We start from the raw sequence: 22566 nt of genomic DNA, 5'->3' as shown, positions 1-22566 counted from the left end.
ATTACCTAAGTTAACGGAAGGAAAAGGAAATGAAAAGAATGGACTCAGTAGAATTTCTGGTGTATTTTTATTGAATGACAACATTGTCTGACTGGTTTAATGTATCCTAGATTTTATACCTTAAATGGATGGGAGGGGGGAGGTAGGGAGGGTGGAGAAAATGGCACTGTATATGTGTGAAAAGGAAAAAGTGTGTACCATGGTTAATGTGATTTATGGTGTGAAAAATAAAAAATTTAAAAAAAAAAATAGGCACCAAGCAAGGGCAGCATAATTATACTTTTGTGGGGTACATTTAAGAGCCTGATGGCTGCGGGGAAGAAAGAGCCTTGCAATCTGTTCACACGTGCTTTCACATTCTTGAGCCTTCTCAAGAGGGAGAAGAGGGTGGTTTGGTGAGAGTGCAGAGTAGATTGCCAAGTGATGTGGGATAAGTCCTCTGGGGAGACTGGAGAGGCTGGGCTTATATTTTGTACCAAGGCAAAGAACCTGAAGGTTTACCTGATGAAGGTTGCCACAAGAGAAGTGTTGTTTCCCACAGATTGAAGGTATTTGGCAAAAGAGAAAAATAAGGGCGAGATGAGGAAAATTATATTCATAGTTCTGATTTGGAATGCACTGGCTACAGGACTGGCAGGAGCATTATCAATAATAACTTCCCTGAAGTAATTGGTTAAGTGCTAAATTTGCAGGACATTGGGAAAGTGTGGAATACTGAGACTGATTGAATGAGCTGTGGATCAATGGCTTCCTCCTGTACTGTATGCAGGATGGCATAAAACTGGAGAAGGTGCAAAAAATATTCACCAGGTTGTTACCAGGACTGGCAGGGTGGGACTTTTTTCCTTGGGATATAGGAAGCTGAGGGCTGACCGAGAAGAAGTTTACAAAGTCATAAGGGGCATAGATAAGGTCACACAGTCTGTTTCCAGGAGTAGAGGAATGTAAAACGAGAGCACATAGGTTTAAGGTAAGGAGGAAAGATTTAGAAGAAACCTGAAGGGCAGCCTTGTCTCACAGAGGATGGTGGCTATGTGGAATGAGCTGCCAGAGGATGGGTACAATGAAGACTTTTCAATGACATTTAGATAGGTTTGTGAAATAGGAAAAGGACAGAGGGATATGGGTAGAGCACAGAAAAATGGGAGGAGCTCAGGTATGGACCTTGGCTGGCATGGTCAGGTTGGGCTGAAGGGCCTGGTTTTGTGCTTATATACAATACCTCTGACTTCTATGGTTTTCCTGATTGTCATTCATGGTGGTGAATGGGCTTCAAGGATTCCTATGCTTTTTTAGAATTGCTGATTGTCACTGGGGGGGGGTGGGAGGGTTGGGGGGGGGGGGGTGGGTGGCGGCTCAGGAGAATATGTGAGACTGACTGTTCATTTGCCACCCACAGAAAATAGACCTCAGGCACGACTACCTTCCAGAAGCTCCATTGGGGACATGGGCATTGAGGAGATTTGTCTCTATTTCGTTTGGAAGAACTGTAGTTTTAAAGGTACTGAAATCCCAGCACAATTCGATTCTCCGGAGGGGGAAATATAATTGATGACCACAGCATGTTTCCCAATAGAACCTAAACTTTGCATGGTGTCGATGAAACTTTCCCAACCCCTTACTCTCACAGAAAAAATATTTGGGCAAGAGCAGTGGTAGATTTTTAAAACCTTTTACCTGCATGTTGCTCCGAGTTCCAGCATCTGCAGTTTCTTATATGTTTCAGTGGTTTTTCTCTCCCCTTGCTGATGCAAAAACAGTTTTCCAATATTTTGGTTTTCCTGTATCAGACAACTTTAGCCTTCATCCCGTGTCGTTGTGAAAGTGCATTAGTTCACTTTGCTTCCAAAGAAATTGTTCACAACTTTGCTGAGACCCCTTGTTGGGCAATCTGGAATTTCCTTTAGGTTTACTTAAAGCTGAAGCTAAAATAACTCTAAAGCTCTGGGCACAGTCAGAACACAATGTTGATTTGGGTTGTACTCAGACCAGTTGGAATCCCTGTATGCCCTGAGGAATCATTCTTTCTGAAAGATGTTGGATCTGGGGGTGAAGGTAGAAGGTGATGTGTGCCTGGAATTCATTGGTGGTGGAAGCTGGTTCTATAGGGATATTTAAAAGTCTCTTGGATTGGCACATGGATAGAAAGGTTTTGGGCTGTGAGATTGATTAGGATTAGATTGATGTGGAGTAGGTTTTTATCTGTTGCCATGACATTTTAGGCTGAAGGGCCTATACTGTGTTCACTGTTATGCTATATATTCTAAACAAAGTTATTTAGACTGAATATTAAATATGACATTGTTTTTTAAATTTGGAGATGCAGCATGCTAACAGGCTCTTCTGGGCGAGCCTGTTCTACCCAAAGGCACCAATTAACCTATACACTCCATACATTGTGAAGGGTGGGAGGAAACTGGAGGATCTGGAGGAAACCCACGCAGATGCGGGCAAAATGTACAAACTCCTTACAGAGAGCACTGGATTTGAAACATGCCGCCTGATCTAAACACATCTTTTTACACTATTCTGTCTCACACAGATAAGTGCATCAGAGTTCACTTCAGGCTCCCTTATCGATGGCAGGTTTGCCAAGCATCGTGGATCGATCTCCCAGAGATGGAAAAGATTGAAAAGGACTTCTGTGATCCCAGTAAGACCAGGTACAGCTTGCTTTACACAGGGAAGTTTAATGTTAGCAACGTTGAATAAAAGTCCTGTTGTGCCTTTGATGCAAGTCAAGATATTTAACCAAACCTTTACATTGCCAAGGAACTCAGGAGATGTGACTGTCTCCCTAATCTGAATTATCCATGGTTGGGGCAGGCTGTGTGGCCCTTATGATAGAACATCAGGGTGGGATTAAGTTGGCCCTTGTACTGTGGGCCATTCAAGAGTTGAACCACATCAATACCCTACCCAGGTCAGGATGACCTGCACCAGTATTTGATTGATAACAACATATGTGCAGTGTGGCAAGTCTTTTTCTGCTGTTCTGTAGGTACTGTGGGTTTGGTATTGATTGGGTCAAATATTAGTGTTATAATACCTAAAATGGAATCAAGATGAGTAGATAGAGCAAAGATGCAGATTAGACATGGTCAGATTAAACATTGAAACAAGCTGAAGAGACAAATGACCTGCTCTCCTTGCTGCTCGTGAGTTGTGGAAATTTCTTCATTCTTTGGCGTGATGGGACAAGTTTTGCTTGCATGTTGAAATTCCTGCAAACAGAGTGGACTAACAATCCTGGTGAAAGCCTCTTACCGCACACTGCAGAATAGAGAGTTGCATTTTCAGCTCTGAGTCCAAAAGCCGAGGCTTCAAGTCAGAATGTCACTTCAAAACTGAGACTGCCATTCCATTATATTGCTGAGGGAATGCTGCACTGCCAGAGGAGCCCCTTCAAGTTGGGATGCTGAGATCCAGGAAAATGTGAAGGACTTCCTTGTTAACTGCTACTTGATAACATTGTCCTTGTCACAACCATCTGAAGCTGTTTTATCAAAAACTATCCTTCAATCAGGTGCTTTCTGTTCATTTGGTTGATATTCAAGTTTACTCCCAACTCCATAGCGAATGAAGCATCCCATACCTGCCTATAGCAAGATCTAGACAACATCCAGGGGTGGCTGTGAAGTGACAAGAGTCCCAGGCAATGACCATCTCCAACGCGGGAGAATCTGATCACCCACCTTCATCTTTCAGCAGCATTGCCATTGTCCAGATGCTGTTACCAATATCCTGGGTTCACCACTGAACCAGCTTTGTGATCAGGACAATAACAGGTTGAGGATCTGACAGTGATCCTGACACCCTGAAACTTGCCCATCACCTACTGGGCACCCATCAGAAGGGAGATGGACTACTCTCTCCTTGTGTGAATGAATGCACAGCCAACAACTCTCGAGAACTCAACATCATCCAAGTAAAACAGGCTACTTGATGATTCTCTATCCACCACTCTAAGCATTCATTCCTTCCACCACTGGTGCAAAGTAACTGCACCCTCACCCAACTGCATTGCTGCTCTGCCAACACCTCCCAAGCCCATGGTCTTGGCCACCAGAAACTCAGGAAGTGAGCACATGGGCAAAGTACTGAGAATGGGTACATGAAACTAAAACATAGTGAAGGTGGTGTCTCAGCATGGTCTTGTTCTGCAAAACACGTGGGAGAACATGGCACTCCATGGAAGGGTGCTCACTGACCTCTCAGGTAACTGGTTGTGATCTCTCCATCATGCCTCTGGTTTTCACCTAGTTTCCCTGGTCCCCATACTCTTGTGAGGTGGAGCAATCCACCATGGGGGTATCCATAAAGATAATCATTGGGCAAGGAGAATGGTTGGGGTGGGGTACTGGTTGGTGGTTTAACCTGTCTATCCACAACATAAAAGATTCTACCTTCCAACCCTAAATATACTCCTGTCTTTGATATCTCCTTATCGCAGGTCAGAAAAGGTGGACTTTAAATCCATGACAAGCGGCTTAAGCCAGGTCCGGCGTCTCTCCACAGTCTCCTCTGTTACAAAGCCCCCATACTACATCCTCACCACTGAATGGCTATGGTACTGGAAGGATGAATTTGGAAAGTGGATTGAATATGGGAAGGACGTGAGTGTCTTCTTTGTATTCTTTATTATTTTTCAACCAGAGGGTCAGAAAAGGCTGAAGGTTATGCTGCAGTTGTGTAAAATTCTGTTGCGGCTCCACTACCCACCCCAGCCATGTCTTCTGCAAGACGTGTACGAGAGATAGTAGTGGTGAACTGCTGTACACTCATTAATCTGGCTCCCCCCCATCCTGTGACTGTACCTGTGGCTCCTCCCTCTTGACCCTGTGTAAATGCTCCAACACCCTAACCCCTCCCCAGAAGCCTGGGTCACATCACAGGATAACTTTTTTTTTTTTTTTTAATTTTTTTTATTTTTCACACCATAAATCACATTAGCCATGATATACACAATTTCTTTTTCACACATATACAGTGACTTTTTCTCCCCCCCCCTTTCCTCCCAAACCACCCCCCCACCCCCCCTCTCATCCATTTTAGGTATACAATCTAGGTTGCATTAATCCAGTCAGACAATGTTGTCATTCAACAAAATTACACCAGAAATTCTACTGAGTCCATTCTTTTCTTTCCTTCTCCTTCCATCAACTTAGGTAATGTTTGTCCCCGGTAGGTTTTCGCTATTGTATTTAATGTAAGGCTCCTATACTTGTTCGAATATTTCAATATTATTTCTTAACCAATATGTTATTTTTTCTAATGGAATACATTTATTCATTTAAATTTGGTAGTTTCTTCCTTTTAATTTGGTTATGTATTCCATTAATATTTAAAGACATATAGTTCAGCGTAGCCCTTTTATATTTTGTTTATCTTCTCTTTCCGTTTTTCCATCATTACCTTTCCTCCTTTTCCATTTCTGTTTTCTTATTTTCAACTCTTTATAAGACAACATTCCTACAACATCCAACATTTTCCTTATTCTCCTATTTCTATCTTATTTATTCCCAATCTCCCATTCACCTCCTGAGTTGTCCTTTATCCCTTGTCGGACAACCACATCTCCCCTCTCCATTTGGATTTGCGAATCCACTCGCAAGCGTCAACTGATTTTGCAGTGACCGCTATTTCCCCCCACCCCGCCTCCCCCAGAAAAGATTTCACTTTTCATATGTCACAAAGGTCACTCTTTTAATTCCCTCCTTATTCTCTCTATTCCATTACCTTCCCTTATTAATTCTTGTCTATACTATCTATATTTTCCTCTAAGTACAGATACATTCACGTATGCTCCTTGTCTCTATTCACTCTTATACCTCTTTACCCGCATACATATCAATCGTGATCATTTTTACTCTCATTACCCGTCTTCATCCCTCAGTCTATTTTTGTCTTTACCCACATACATATCAATTGTGATCATCTTAACTCTCATTACCCGTCTTCCTCCCTCAGTCTATTTTTGTAATTGTTCTGCAAATTTTCGTGCTTCTTCTGGATCCGAGAATAGTCTGTTTTGTTGTCCTGGAATAAATATTTTCAATACCGCTGGATGCTTTAGTATAAATTTATACCCTTTCTTCCATAAAATCGCCTTTGCTGTATTGAACTCTTTTCTCTTCTTTAGGAGTTCAAAACTTATATCTGGATAAATGAAGATTTTTTGCCCTTTATACTCCAGTGGTTTGTTGCCCTCTCTTACTTTTTCCATTGTCTTCTCCAGTACCTTTTCTCTTGTAGTATATCTTAGGAATTTTACTACAATAGATCTTGGTTTTTGTTGTGGTTGTGGTTTAGAGGCCAATACTCTATGTGCCCTTTCTATTTCCAATTCTTGCTGTAGTTCTGGACATCCTAGGGTCTTAGGGATCCACTCTTTTATAAACTCCCTCATATTCTTGCCTTCTTCATCTTCCTTAAGGCCCACTATCTTTATGTTATTTCTTCTGTTATGGTTTTCCATTGTATCTATTTTTTGAGCTAGTAGTTCTTGTGTCTCTTTAGTTTTTTTATTAGATTTCTCCAATTTCTTTTTTAAGTCTTCTACCTCCATTTCTGCTGCTACTGCCCGCTCTTCCATCTTGTCCATTTTCTTTCCCATTTCTGTTAAGGTCATCTCCATTTTATTTATTTTCTCTTCTGTGTTGTTTATTCTTTTTCTTAAATCCTTAAATTCCTGTGTTTGCCATTCTTTAAATGATTCCATGTATCCTCTAATAAGAGCAAGTATATCCTTTACCTTGCCTCTCTTTTCTTCTTCTATTTCACCATACTCTTCCTCTTCTTCTTCCTCTGGGTTGGCCATCTGTTGTTTCTTTGTTGCCCTTTCCTCCTCTTCTTTCTTGTTTCTGTTGTCTTCTGTGGTCTCTTCTTGCTGCAGGTGTTCTGCAGCTGTCGTTGCCGGCTGTGGAGATCGACTCCCCAGCTGGTCCCCCCTCCCGTCGGTGTGTTTTTTTTCATTCGCATCGCGCATGCGCGAAGTTTCGCGCATGCGCGGTTGCGCACTTTTACTCGGCTCTGCGAGCCATTTTTGTAGTCCATTATTTACCGACCTGAGGGAGCGGGTTTCTCTCTCCGCAGCGGGCCTCTTCGGACATGTAAGGCCTTCACCTTTTTCCTCCTTTGTCTTCTCTTCCTCTCTTCTTACCGTTGCTTTCGACTTTTCTTTTTTTGTCGCCATCTTCTTTCCACCTTTATACTCACTTTTCTGTAACTTTTATTTCTGTGCCTTTGTGTTTTCCCTTGTTTTTCCCGACTTTTCTGGAGAGGGCTGGAGTTCACCGTCCGGCCACTACTCCATCGCGTGACTCCTCACATCACAGGATAACCTTCAAGTTTATTGGAAATAAAACCCTATAGTTCCGTAACTCTAGTGTTTTAAGTCATTGATAGCACGTCAGTAGTGTCTTAAGAAAGCAACCTTTATCCTTAAGGACCCTCACCCCCAGGCCATGCCCTCTTCACTCTGCTACCATTAGGAAAAAGACCAGGAGCCTCAAGGTGAGCACTCAGCGGCACAAGGACAGTTTCTTCCTCACTGCCATCAGATTCCTGAATGATCAATGAACCAAAGATACTTCCTTACTTTAATTTTTCATGCACTATTATTTATTTATTTTTGAAAGATTGTTATAATATGAACGTTTGCGCTGTGATTTGTGACTTGTTCGTGACAATAAATTCTGATTCTGAAGATTGTCAAAGGAAAATATTGCATATGGAACAGACCCTTTGACCCAGCTTATCCATGGTAACCAATTTTATCAACGCAACAAGGAGAGAATGAAGGAGGAATACACCAGAGTGATATGTGGGCAGCCTGGTTAGCATAGAGTGGTTGGCACAATGTTATTACAGCATCAGCGACTTGAGTTCGAATCCAGCACTGGCTGTGCATCCTCCCCGTGTCTGCACGGGTTTCCTCCCACCCTTCAAAACTTGCAGGAGTTTTAAGTCTATTGGGTGTAATTGTGAGCCTGAAGGGCCTGATACTGTGCTGCATGTCTTTAAAAAAAAACCTCTCCCAAAATTTAATGAGGACAAGTGGCAGTTGGGCTTTTTATGCCTTTGAATATAGAAGATTAAGAGATGAAAAAATTAATATATTTAATGTAATTAAAAGATGTGAGAAGGCTGACGAGAAACTGTTTCTTTTGGAAGGAGATTTTGGAATAAGGATCATAACCTTAAAAAGAGCTGGATTGTTCAGGGAAATCAGGACCTCAGAGGTGCTTTCCATTGGTTCATTATGGCCCAGGTGGAGACCATTCTGCCCTTAGAGTCAATACTGGCTTCTTGTAGATCGATCCCATCATTCCCAATCCCTGCACACTGTGGTCGCATCAATTGCCTATCCTATTGGAAATCAGTTTCCAGCAGTTTGTCTGGCAATCTGTTCCAATTCATGAATACTCTTCACTGAAATAAAATTTCTCCACACTTCCTGCTTTCTCATCTGCCCTTCACTTCAAATTTGGTTCCCCAGGTCCATGAGCCATCTGTTAATAGGACAGCTTTTCCTCTTTTAACCCCATCTAAACCAGTCACGGTTGTCATCGAACCTTCACTCAGCCTTCTTTGCTGGATGGAGAAAAACCCCAGCTTCTCCATTTGAACCTGATAGCTGAAACTCCCCCATCTTAGATCCCTTTTAAAAAAGGCCCTTCACTCCCTCTGGTTCATTCATAGAACATAGAACACTACAGCACAGTGCAGGCCCTTCAGCCCTCGATGTAGTGCCAACCCACATATTCCTTTCCCAAGACCACCTGTAAATCGAAGGAGCAACACCTAATTTTCCATCTGGGATGGCATTAACATAGAGTTCTTCAGTTTCTGCTGGACCTGTTCTCCCTTTCTTCCCCATCCCTCTGTCTCCAGCCCCTTCCCTCTCCTTGTTTGTTGGTGTGCCCTCCCTCCCTTTCCCATCTATTACATCCTGCCTGTGGGACTGAGCTTCCACGCACCTTCCTCCCCCTCCCCCCACCCCCAACCATTTTGTTAGGGTGCCTGTCCACATTTGGCTCATACCTTGAAGGGCTCGAGCCTGAAACGTTGGTTATGTCCCTTTATCTTTGCGATGTTAAGTACACTGTTGACCTGCAGAGTTTCTCCAGCATTGTATTTTTAACTTGTTGAATGACATTTATTTGGGTCTGTGAGGAGCAAGTATCCTGAATCTAAAATACGACTAAAGATGCTGAATTCCTGAGCCTAGGTGAGGGAATGACTGCTCAGAGTGGGATTCGGCTGTAATATCAAGGGGATCTGATTATTTGAAGGCAGTGATGATTGGGGTTGGAACTCCAGTCCCTGTACAGCCCCTCCATATAGTGAGGCTCATCTTGGCGCCACAGCCTTTGCAATTCAAGTTATTTGACAAGACTTGGATTGATAATCCAGAGAGTGAGTCTGAATTCCCAACAGCGGATAAATTCAGCTGGAATTATTGAGGAAGGTTAGCATTTATACTGGTGACCAGGAAATTTAACCCATCTTCCAGAAACCTGCTGGCCTACCCAGTGTGCGATTCCAAAGTAAAGGGGTTGACTTGAAACTACCCCTTGAATTGAAGATGTGTGGAACTCCCTTCCCAAGGAAGCAGTGGAGGCTGCCTCATTGAATGCATTCAGACACAATTTGATATTAGTTTGTGGGGGAATTAGGGGCAATGGGGAAAAGGCAGGTTGGAAGAGCTGAGTCCATGGACAGATCAACCGTGATCTTATTGAGTCATGGAGCAGGCTCGACGGATGTGTTCTTCTGAATCAGCCACTCAGATAATGCAGAGAAACACAAGCTACTGCAGATTCTGGAATCTATGAGCGAACAGTGAGAACCTGGAGGAAAGCAGTTGGTCTGGCAGCACCCAGAGGTACAATGATCAGTCAACGATTCAGGTCGGGACCCTTTATCGAGACTAAAGTGGGAAATTAATATATTCAGTTTAATATATTCACAATAAATAAAATCAACTGAATTTAAATTCCCCAGTAACTTTCAAATGAATAAAAAGAAACACCATTTAATTTCTCTTGGGTTGTTTCTCTGTTACAGGGAGAGCTGCATGCTGTCGCCAGCATTACATCGACAGAGCTGGAGAAGGCATTTTTGGCAGATAGCAAGGCCACGTTGGAATTCACAGCAGGGAAACGCCAGTACAAGCTTAATTTCGAAGGTGAAGTCACTTTCAGAAAGTGCATGGGAAATGTCTCTTAAAACAAATATGAAATCTATCATCATATTTTCTTCTCTAAGTCAATGTTGATGATCTGAATCTTGGAGAAGGGAAACTGAGTTGGCGGAGCAACTTGGCGGGTCAGGCAGGATCTGTGGAAGGAACTGAGAGCCAATGCTAGAGGGTGAGATACCTCATCAGGTCTTAATTGAGAGTTTTGACTCACTAGTTCCTGCCACAGATGCAGGCAGTTAGCTCAACACAATTACAGAGGCCAATAACCTAGTTATTAATCCATTGCTCTAAGGAGTTTGTACATTCTCCCTATGTCTGCATGTGTTTCCTCCGGGTGCTCTAGTTTACTCCCACGTTCCAAAGATGCACGGGACTGGTAGATTAATTGGTCACATAAGTGTATTTGGGCAGCGTGGATTGTGGGCTGGAAGGGCCTGTTATCGTGCTGGATCTCAAAATTAAATTCAAATTTAAAAAATTTTTGTTCTAGTTTCCAGCATCCGCTCTCTCTGCATCTCCGTGATCTGAATCCTGTCTCTCTCTCTCTCTCCTCCATTCTCCTATCTTCCATTCAGATATGCTGCAAACAAATTTGCGTATTAGGACTCGTAGGGAAGTCCGGAGGAGGCCAAGGTTCATCTCTGAACAGGACATGAAGAGCCAAGTACAAAAGTATGTAACATCATTTTATGATCTTCCTTTGGGAGGCTTTTTTTTTAAAATGAAGAATATCTTGAACCACATCTGAAAAAGGTGACCAGCACCAAACCAGTAAAGCATTCTGTCTCTGACTGATTCCAAGATACTCTTTTCATTGATGGAAATGAGAATTAATTCCAATTATTGATTAGACAACATAATCAATTCATGGGAATTAGTTCTTAATGTGTCGTGGCCACATGCGTAGAGCCAGGCATCACTCACCTGAGGAAAGCTCATGCAAACACACACACGCAGGAGCAAGGAAGGCGTTGCGGTCACATGTGGGGAAGGAGTGAATCGGGCAGTAAGGGGGTGTGGTAGAGAAAGGCAGGCAGGGAGCTCGATAAAGTTGGAAAATAACACAAGGTTGTTTGCTGATCTGAATATTGTGAATCCTCTTTTTGTGTGGCAAGAGTTTAGCAGTTTCTACAGATGTTTTTCATTGGTTCAACATCATGTTGGGACACAACACAAGCTCGGGTATTTTCTTCACTGATTAGTGGCTGACCTGAACCTGAATGGTGTAAAAACACAAAAAATGCTTGAGCTCAGCAGGTCCTGCAGTGTCAATAGGAGGGTAAAGATATCTACCCAACTTCAAGGCATGAGCAAAATGCAGGCAGGTGACTGAATAAAAAGGTTGAGGGCCATGTTTAGGCATGGATAGAAGGACAGGAGAGGAAAGTTGAGAATTGATCGGGGGTAGGTGAACACTAAGATGGAGGAAGGGGAAAGAGAGGGGGAGAGAGACAAGATTTTGGGGGAAAAGAGACATAGGAATAGTGGAAGGGGAGGGGGAGGCTAACGGAAACTGGAGGTCGTTTGGGGAAAAGAGACAGGAATAGTGGAAGGGGAGGGGGATAACAGAAACTGGAGGTCGTTTGGGGAAAAGAGACATAGGAATAGTGGAAGGGGAGGGGGAATAACGGAAACTGGAGGTTGTTTGGGGAAAAGAGACATAGGAATAGTGGAAGGGGAGGGGGAATAACAGAAACTGGAGGTTGTTTGGGGAAAAGAGACATAGGAATAGTGGAGGGGGGGAGGCAAACGGAAACTGGAGGTCGATGTTAATGCCATCCAGTTGGAGGGTGCCCAGATGGAATATGAGGTGTTGTTCCTCCAAATTGCAGGTGGTCTCAGTCTGCAGTTTTACGGAGTCCAAAGGACCCCAAAAACTAGCAGCAATAGATATACTCCACAACACACGGTTAATTAAACAAAAGTAGTTTTTAATTATAATTGAACAAGAAAACAGAATTAAACTTTAACTTATTACTTACCCTACCTAACCTGCTTAATTCCCCCCCCCCCTCTAATACTAAGCGCAGGTGTGTGTAATATGTATTTAAGATTAGAAAAGTTATTTGGTTCACAGTCCAATCTCACTGGTTGCAGGCAATTCTTGTACTGTGCACAGAATTTAGCATTAACAAAGTTCACCAGTGTTTGGTGCTTTACAGGCAATGATTACCACTCAGGAGGGTTCTTGTTGGTCTTCAGAGAGAGATTCCTTTAGTTCCAGGACATCTGCACCTTATTCTTTCTCAATCCGTCTAGCTGATGAAACTTGCCCCCTTCAGAGTTCTCCAGATGATCCTCCTTCTTTCAGGTGACCTTTCAGACAGTCAGCCTTCTCCTTTGTCTTCCAAAAGTTTGCCAGCTTTGTCCTTCTGGAACTGATTTCTGTCTCCCTCTCTCTGTTTCACACCCTCCCTCTCTGAGAGCAAAACTGTTCTGTCCCTGCCTACAAAAATCACATGCTCTCCCAGGCAAGCTGTATGCTGATACTTCGTTGCTCATTTGCCAAAAGCACTCTGCAAAAGTCCTGCAAAAAAATCTGTGGTTTGAAATGTGTGTGTGCAAACTGCTCGGACAATTCCTCCCAAACCACCTCTAAATACTCTGTCACAACAGACATGTCAGCATGAGAATGGGAATCATTGAATGGAATGCTTTAGTTCTTTATTGAATATTACCCAATCTAGCAGTGCATGAGACCATAGACAGACATGTCAGCATGGGAATGGGGCGGGAAATTGAATAGTTGAATTGATTACCTTATTTCTTCCCTCTGGGTTTGCTGAGAGTTGCCTGTTTTTGCTTGCTGCCATTGTTGTTGGAGTTTGAATGTTTTGTGTGGCTGAAGCTGGAAGGCAGTTTAGATTTTGTGTAAACAGGAGATGAAAAGCACAAACACATTCCCCTTGTCAATTACCATAATAATACAGTAAAATCTCCATTATCCAGAATCCAATCAACCGGAAACTCAAACAACTGGCAAAAAAAATCCAGGAAATAAATAAATTTAAATAAATAAAACCAGGTGGATGGACCCTGTGGGGTAATGCTAAGACTTTGTTGGACAAGCACAGGTTTGCTCTGCTGAACTAGCAATGTCCCTCAATGCGAACACATTCTTTTCACTGTTGCTGTGTGGCAGTGAGTCGGGTTGTCAGTGCGAGGAAGGGGCACCGAGGGCCTGACCGGGACACTTGCGTGGAGTGAGTCATGTTGCCTTGGTGAAGACGGGAGCAAACATTCAGCCAGTGGAACACCTGGTCGTGCCCCACCTGCAGCAGCTGTTTAAATAAAGTTGTGTTTGAATAAAATGGCGTCGCCCAGGATGAAGAGCCAGCTCACCTCTGTGGCGACTCTCCCAAAGTGTCTCTCTATTCCTATCAAGTAAGACTTCTTGTTTGTATTTAGTGTATTAGTAAGGCTTTATCTGTAAACTTGGGGGAAGGGTTGTAATGGTGGCACAGTTAGTGTAATGATTATCGCAACGTTATTGCAGCACCAGCGACCAAGTTTTGTTTTGTAAGTTATGGGAATTAATTGATTAAAGTGAACTTTACATAATTAAAGACTACAATACTGATTTTTTTTTCAAATTACTTTACATTTTTCACTGACTTTTATCTATTAAACTGTTTATTCTTAATGCAGGTGTATTAGTTAGGCATTGTAAGAGTGTGTCTCAGGCAACTGGAAAACTTGCATTTTTGGTATCTGCGATTCCCATAGGTGCCAGATAATGGAGATTTTACTGCATTGAGGGCAGCTGTGATTCTGAGTAGCAAACACCATCATTATGTTGAGTTTCTTAGTTAACAGGAAGCACCAAAAGAATCGATGACCTGAATTATTATCCGTTTTTCTCTCCACAGATGCTGACTGACCCCTCTGAGTGTTTCCAACATGTTTCTGCTTTTGTGTCAGATTTCCTGCATCTGCCATTTCTTGATTTTTAAACCCATTAAATTAAGATGGATTAGCTGGGTTCTGTGAGTGATGTCCATGTAAAGTAATTTGAAAAAAAAAATCAGTATTGTAGTCTTTAATTATGTAAAGTTCACTTTAATCAATTAATGCCCATAACTTACAAAACAAGTTAGGAGTGATGAGTTCAAGTCCTGCTGAGTAGGCAACCTACTCTGCATTCATCTTTCAAGAGAGACAATTAACTGGGGCCCCAACTATCTTTTAATTGAAGGATAAAGGTCCATCAATAATTTGAGGTAGAGTGGGAGCCTTCTCCCTGACTGGAGCAAAAAGTTGCAGATGATGGGCATATCAAGCACTCAGCAGGTCAAGGAGCATCAGTGGAAAGAAAAAAGCAAACTTGTTAAATTGCAGTGAGAGGAAGGGGTGAATACAGCAGAGGGAACATTGGCGATAGGGCACAGACCCAAGTTGTCATGATAACAATTACTTTCAAAACTGGCAACAGAAAATAACAAAATTTATTTAAAAATTGGATTGGCCCTATTTCAAACATCGAAATCTCCAGCCCTTCAGCCCATAGTGGTGTGCTGACCTAATAACCTGCTCTAACAACTACCCAGAATTTCCCTACTGCTTAACCCTCCATTTGTCTTGGTTTCATGTATTATATATATATACACACACACACACACACACACACACACACACACACACACACACACACACACACACACACACACACATATAAGAGAGAGAGAGAGAGAATGAGAGAATTATAGTAACAAGACTGGAAGCTCAGAGTTGTCCCTGCTGACTAGTTGGAGATGTTGTAAACTTTGTCTGTGCATAGTGACCACTGAGTGCAATCTGTCAAATAGTCATACAGAACATGCCCTTCAGTCCACTTGTCTGTGCAGACCATGTTAGAATTCTGGTCTAGACCCATCTGTCTGCATTTGGTTCTTATCCTTTTAAACCTCTGCTGACCACATATCTGTCCAAAATGTCTTTTGCACGTTGTAATAGTACTTGCTTCTAGAGCTTCCTCTGGCACCTCGTTGGAGATACAGACCACCCTCTGAGTGAAGCAGTTGACCATCTTAAATCTCTCCCCACTCACTTTAAATCTATGTGCTCAAGTTCTGGAATCAACTATCCTGACAAAAAGACTGAGCGTTTTTATCATCCATAAACTGTCAGCCCCCTACACTCCAGGGAATGAAGACTCTGCCGTCCAACTGCTCCTTGTATAACTCAAGCTGTCGGCCCATAGAGGAATCACTATTTATGTCTCCAGATGTGGAAAGGGAAATGATCAAAGGGCAGGGGTTGTATCTTCCATGGTTGTTTGGGGAGGTGCAGTGAGTTGTTGTTAGGATGGAATTAGGAAGCAGGGAGTTATAGAGAGAATGTCTTTTCAGAGTGTTGAAGTAGGGGAGGGGAAGAAGAGATCCTAGTGGTGCAATTCTGTTGGAGGAGACAAGTCATGGAAGATGACCCATTGAATGTGGAAGATGGTGGCAGGGAGGAGAGTGCAGGAAATTATGGAGACTGTTGTCAACTAGAGTAGAGGGGAAGCTGCAGTTTAGGGAAAAGGAAGACAACGCACTCATATGGGAAGTCTTGTCATCAGAAACAATAGAACAGAAACAGAAAATCTGAAAGAATGAAGTCCTCACAGGAAGTAAGATTGGAAAAGGTGGCATTGCTGTGGAAGCTGCTGGACTTTTAATACATGTTGTTAGGCCAAGCTATTCCTTGAAAGTCAAGAAGGGGAAAGGTAATTCAGAGATGGACCATGTGATTGTGAGAAGGGAGGAAATTAGCAGCAAAGATAATGACATTTTGAGTTCAGCATTAGTACACACAGCATCAACAGAGTCAAGGAAGTGATGAGTGGCAAATAGACTGGAACAGGCACAGTTCTATGTAACCAGTGAAGAGATGGCAAAGTTTGGGCCACAGTAACTCTTGGATTGGACCATCCATTGGTTTTTGAGATTTGTGGATTTGTGTACAATAGAATAAGTCTTTCCTCCGCATTCTCCTAACCTTGGCCAAACTGAAGTCCACAGATAATGTGAATTGCTGAGGAGTTGCAGGTGAGATCAGTGCAGAGGAGTCCATAATGAGGGGGTACAGGTTTAAGATGAGAGGGGAAAAGTTTAAAAGGGACCAAAGGGAGAGCTGGTGGCAAGTGCCATAGGACATTATGTCCTTGGTGTATCATCTCCAATCTTGCAGCTTTCAGTCACAAAAATGTGGGAGCAGGTCCCGCAGCAACCATAGGAAGCAAAGATATATAACCAATGATTTGGGCCTGAGGTCCTCGTCCAGGTATGAGGCACCTGAATAAAAAGAGTGGGGGAAAAGAGGGAAGAAAGGCCAGTTGGAAGAGCAGCGGCCAACAGCCAAGAAGCCAGGTGGATAGGATAAAAGCTGAGAATTGATAGGGGGAAGGGACTAGCTCTGTGAATGCAGAGCTGGAGAAAGGAGACAGATATGCTTTTGAGATAGACTTTGTGTGATTTTACCGGTCTGAAGAATGTCCAACATCTTGGCATTGGTCGGTCACACATGAATAACTAAAACATAAAATCTCTGTTTCCTTTCGTGAGCTTAGACTGCGTACCAGAAGTGTGGTAAGTAAAGAGGTGGAACTTGCCATGCCACTACAGCGACGTCCTATTCATTAGCCTGTTGTTCACTGAATGCCTGCAGTTCACTTTAGACTGCACCATTAGTTACGCATGTCTGTACCAATTCATCGTAAGTCTTGTATCTGTTTCACCAAATTAATGTTTTCAGTGCGATCTGGAGTAGAAATACAGCATAATTTTACAAGTATGCCTATTAAAAGTAGATTCTATGTCGAGGACACAATAAAACAACAGACCCCATAACACTGTTCAACGTAATTTTATTTGATTGCAGAGCAATGGGTCTTTACAAGTAAAGATGTTGTAAGTAACAACGAGGCTTTACTGTAAGGAAGGCTCCCTGGTGCTCTGAAACATGGATATTTTTACAGGATGATCTTGTTACACTCCTACACTTACTTTAAAAAAAAATTAACTGGCAGTTACACAATTTTTCAAAAGCAGGAGCAAAACAATTTATGTGTAGTTGGTTATTCTTTCCCACAGTCCTTACCTGAAGTTGTTTTTCAAGAAAGGGGGAACAAGATAGATTATGTCTGGTCAGACATTCTATCCCACAGTCTTCATCAGGTTGTTTTCAGAAAGACTCCTGCAAATTAAGTACAGTTCAAATATCTATACTCCCCTTGGTTCTGACCTGAAGTAGTTCCTGAAGCTGTTCTTCACAGGCCTGACTATCTGTCCTCTCCCAACATTGTTTTAACTGTAAGATTCGAAGGCTGCGTTCATGGGGTGTAATCAGTTCTTGTGACCTTGCTAGAGAGAGTTTATGCCATCTGTCAAGATAAATGTTCAAATGTCATTTTGCTCTGCAGCCATGTGATTTATAAAAATTAGGGAAATTGAAAGTGTAAGAATACTATAGGGGAGAGGGAGGGAACCCTTGTTCCTGCACCCTTCTTTCTGCTTTCTTATTGTACATAACAAAAATTATGGAGAATGGTATGTTGGGTGTGTAGGCTAGTGAGGTAGTAGGTGAGGACAAGGAGAATCCTATCCTTGTAGCGTCTTGGGGCAGAGGGACCCAGGGCAGATGTGCATGAAATGGTCCACCATTCAAAGCCCCAAACAGACCTTCCAAGTGAATCAACACTGCAGGAGTCATCTACTGCATCCAGTGCTCCCATTGTGATCTCCTCTACATCAGAGAGACAGTCTTCCCAATCCCTCTGTCTACTTTCTTTCCTCCAGCTCTGCATTCACAGAGCTACCCCATCATCACCGACACTCTGATCAGTTCTCAGCTTTTCTCTCCTGCCCTCCTATCTAAGTCAACGTATGGCCTCTTGCTTGTTGGCCTGTGCTCCTCTCCCTGCCCTTTCTTCTCTCTTCAACATTTTATTCAGGTATCTGTTTGCTTTTTACTCATGACGAAGGGCTCAGGCCCAGAACAATGGTTATCAATCTTTGCCTCTTATGGATGCTGCGGGACCTGCTGAGATCCTCCAGTTCTTCAGACTTCCTTGGTTCACACTATATTGGACAGACTTATGTCAGGATTGGGCTTTGACAACTTGGTTGCATCAGGGTGGACATCCACAACATCAACTGAGTCAGAAAGAAAAGTACATTGGAGGACCAAATAAATATCACTTGAAAATTGGATGGAGGCTTAGGAGTGACAGTGGTATGGGGATGGGACGAAATTCAACTTCATGTGAAGCGTTATTACTGGTTGTGATGTGGGTACTTAATGACTCTGTTCCTTTGACAGCCAAAGAAAAGTTGGACAGGAAACTTCTGGCATCATGCAAGGAAAATCTCTTCCAGAGCACTGGGATAAATCTGCTCTGTCAGATGTGGGCTATAAGGTAGAATCATTCAGCTGACAATGATGTCTTAAGAGGATTATCTCCAGGCAAAGGTAGCACTCTAAATGTGCTTTTATCAAATACTTCAGGGATCTATTTTAATTGAGGTACTTAGTTTAACACCTGCATTTTTGCTGTGCAGGAATTGCTGAAAATTCAGATGATTTTACAAAGAGAGGAGAAATCTGTTTCTTGGGCATTCAAAAAAAGCAATTAATTTGTTACTTTGGCCTGATCTATTCACTCCTCAAATTCAATTTATTCAAAAATCCTTAACTTTCATCTGTTTGAACCATCAATTATGCATTCACTCCTATAAGTCAACTGTAATTGTCCTTCACTCAAATGCTATTTAATTGAATTCAATCCTTTCTGCCTTAAATTAAACTCAGTCCTTCAAATTCTATTACTTGACCTCTTAATTTATAATTGGTCTTAAATTCTACTGGTTAACTCCTTAAACGTTAGTCATCCATTCCTTAAACAGGCTGATCTGTACTTTATGAAATCCTGATTTGCTGAAATTATACTTTTTAAATACAAAGGCTCCTTTCATCAAATCAGTTTATTATTTTTAAAATGTTTGTTTTTTGAATAATTTATTTAATTGTTTGCATTATTACAGAAAAAATAATAAAACATTAATCAAATATCCATATCCAATGATACAAATACATATATATTTTTCTCCCTATCCCTCCACCCAAAAGGAAAAGAAACACCAACCATTTAATATACAACAATACTAGCATAGACAATCATTGATTGTTATTAAAAATTACTGATTAAAAGGAGTGGATAAGATAGAAGAGGTGGATGGAAAATTATCCATAAAATCCATGTATGGTTTCCAAATACTATAAAAAAAAATTTCAACTCGAATCCTTAAACAATATGCAATTTTTTCCAAAGGTATACAATTTTGCATTTCATTGTACTATCTACTTAATAACACTTTTCTAACATCTTTCCATGATTTCTTTGCAGTTGCTATTGCAAGACTTAAAAATTTTCTTGATATTTGTCCAATTTCAGTTTTATATCCTTTTCATAAATATCTCCGTAAAAAATATTCTTGGATCCTTTGGTATCTTTATCTTCATAATTTGTCCTAATAATAAACTCAGTTCATTCCAAAACCTTTCCACTTTTTCACAAGACCACACTGAATGCAAAAAAGTCCCATTTCTTTCGCACATCGAAAACATTTATTTGAATAATTACGATTAAATCCATTTATCTTATTTGGAGTATAATACAATTGACGAAGAAAATTATATATGGAACTATTTGATATCTAACATTTACTATATTCGTAACACATTCATAACATAATTTTGACCAACAAATCTCCTGAATTTGTATATTTAAATCTTTCTTTCATCGCATTTTTGATTTATATAAATCTTTTTTCTTTGTAGTCTCTTGTAATTTTATATACATATTGTAATAAATTTCTTAACAACAAATGTACATGTCATATCTTCAAATTGACTTTGTTTATGGAGTCTCATCTGCTCCCAGTCTCTTTTTCAAATACATTTTAATTGATAATATGCAAAAATTGAACGATTATGTATATTATATTTCTTTTAATTGATCGAAGGTTAAGAAAAAAATTCCTAAAAAAAATCCTTTACTCTCCTTTAAAATCCTTTATCCTTTATACTGTGCAAATTGTCAAATTAAGAATTATTGAAAGAAAAAGGAAGTTGATTTTGTTTTCACAACATTTTTGGTAATTGCTAATTTTTAATTCCTTTCTCAATATGAATTTTATTCCATATTTTTAATACATGTTTCAATACAGAAAAATCTTTAGTTCCTTTAAACAATTCACTATTCCAATTATACAAAATTAACTCCAGAATAGTTTCACCAATTTTATTCATTTCTATCTGAATCCAAACTGGTTTTTCACCCCTTTGATAACAGGAAGACAAAAATCTCAATTGAGCTGCTTTAAAATAATTCTTAAAAATTTGGTAGTCTTAGTTCACCCTGATCAAATTTCCACATTAATTTTTCTAAACCAACTCTTGATGTCTTATCTTTCCCAATAAACTCACGTATTATTTTATTCAAGTTTCAAAAGAAAAATTTTGGTACTTGACTGGGCAATGATTTGAAACAAATATTGTATTCTTGGGAAATATTCATTTTAATACAATTTACTTGTCCTATTAACGCTATTGGTAAATCTTGCCATCTTTTCAACTCTTCTTCTAATTTTTTTTAACAATGGCAAAAATTTAGCTTAAACAAATTACTTATTTCAACTAATTTTAATTCCTAAGTATTTAATTGCTTCATTTTGCCATTTAACTTTTGTCAATCTTTTACATTGAGAGTAATCCATATCCACTGTAGGCATTACTTCACTTTTATCAACATTAACTTTGTAACCCGATATTAGCCCATATTCTTTTAATCTCTCATTCAACTTATTTAAATATATTTATGGTCTCATTAAATATACTATATCATCAGCAAATGAGACTAATTTTATGTCCTTTATTACCTACTTCAAATCCTTTAATTTCATTATCAGTTCTGATTACTTCAGCCAATGGTTCAATTGCTAATGCAAACAAAAAAGGTGATAATGGACAATCTTGTCGAGAAGACCTTTCAAGCAAAAAGGGTTGTGAGATTTGTTAATTCGTAATCACACTTGCTTTTGGTTGATCATACAATGCTTTTATCTAGTTTATAAAAGTATTTGGAATCCTAAAAGCATTAAGTGTCTCAAATTTTAAAATCCCATTCCAATCGATCAAATGCTTTCTCTGCATCTAATGCTACCGCTACCGTGGAAATCTTCCTATTTTGTGCTATATTTAAAAATTAAAAAATTTAACTGTTATCTGCTGTTTTTCTATTTTTAATAAAACCAGTTTGATCTAAATTTATTAATTTTGGCAAAAATTCAACTAACCTATTAGCTAACAATTTTAATACAATTTTATAGTCTGTATTCAATAAAGATGTAGGTTAATATGAGGAAGGCTCCCAAAACAGATGAATCAATGAGGCTTCAAAGATTTTACACTTTTCACATTTTAATGTGTAAGATTAGGTTGATTGAATGAAATGAGGTTTATGAGAATGTGTATTCAGAATAATTTGCTGACATACACAATAATTGATTTGAATGAATAGGCTGCTTCTCGTTGGAGATACAGAAAATTGTGACTGACTGGTGACTCTCTCTTTATATAGCTGGTAAGCCTAGCTGAATCTTCGGATGAGTATAAACAGGTACAGACCCTCTTTCAGCGGACCATGAGGAAAAATGTGATTCAGAAAATTGAACGAATTCAAAACCTCACCCTCTGGGAAGTCTATCAATGGTTTGTATCCTGAACATTGTTTTTCAGTTCTCTTTTCTACCTAGTGACATTGAAAGTATTATTCATTCGGGGGTCGGCTGCTAGCGTGGGGGGATGATTTCTGGAATGAAAGTTCCTTCCTGACATTTGGCAGATCAGCCCATTACTGCTCCACTGTGTAGCCTCTTCCAGGTTTGCCATCTCCCCTCTTCCATGAGAGTTCTGAGAGTCCCTCTCATTTCTCCCTCGTGGTGATACTGGCTCTCTCCCCTCCACCTTTCAGTCCAGACCTGAAACATCTTCTGTCCATTTTCCTCCACAGATGTAGACTGACATGCTAAGTTCCTCTGGCAGATTGTCCTTTATTTGCTCCAGATTGCAGAATCTGCAATCTCTTGTGAGCCCATTATCCTTGTCAATCCCGACATTGTGGATTTGACTGTGATGGGAATGAGACACAGCTCAGTATCTCCCCCTCTACTTTCCTTTTTCCTTTGAGAAAGCTGCCTGGTATCAACAGCAGCACGAACTGTGTCCTCCCTATGTTTCCTCTGCAACAGAAGATTCAATTTATTGTCATATAATAAAACATTGTCATAATTACATGATTGCATTTGTCTGCTGTAAGT

At 40.6% G+C, this 22566-nt stretch overlaps 1 protein-coding gene across 3 annotated transcripts in view; it reads left to right on the top strand.

Annotated features, from left to right (window-relative positions):
- The window catches only part of parp12a (poly (ADP-ribose) polymerase family, member 12a), a 61026-nt gene that overhangs the window by 23464 nt on the left and 14996 nt on the right, over positions 1-22566 (top strand). For all 3 annotated transcript variants that reach the window (XM_069934132.1, XM_069934134.1, XM_069934133.1), the window contains exons 4-10: positions 1400-1501; positions 2543-2663; positions 4454-4616; positions 10072-10192; positions 10783-10879; positions 18509-18605; positions 21828-21958. In XM_069934132.1, coding sequence (XP_069790233.1) covers positions 1400-1501; positions 2543-2663; positions 4454-4616; positions 10072-10192; positions 10783-10879; positions 18509-18605; positions 21828-21958 — 832 coding nt within the window. The remainder of the gene's footprint in view (positions 1-1399; positions 1502-2542; positions 2664-4453; positions 4617-10071; positions 10193-10782; positions 10880-18508; positions 18606-21827; positions 21959-22566) is intronic.

This window comes from Narcine bancroftii, chromosome 4 (genome assembly GCF_036971445.1).
Source record: "Narcine bancroftii isolate sNarBan1 chromosome 4, sNarBan1.hap1, whole genome shotgun sequence".
Taxonomy (NCBI): Eukaryota; Metazoa; Chordata; class Chondrichthyes; order Torpediniformes; family Narcinidae; genus Narcine; species Narcine bancroftii.
The sequence above is the reverse complement of the archived record's forward strand: the minus strand, read 5'-3'. Positions and strand labels throughout refer to the sequence as shown.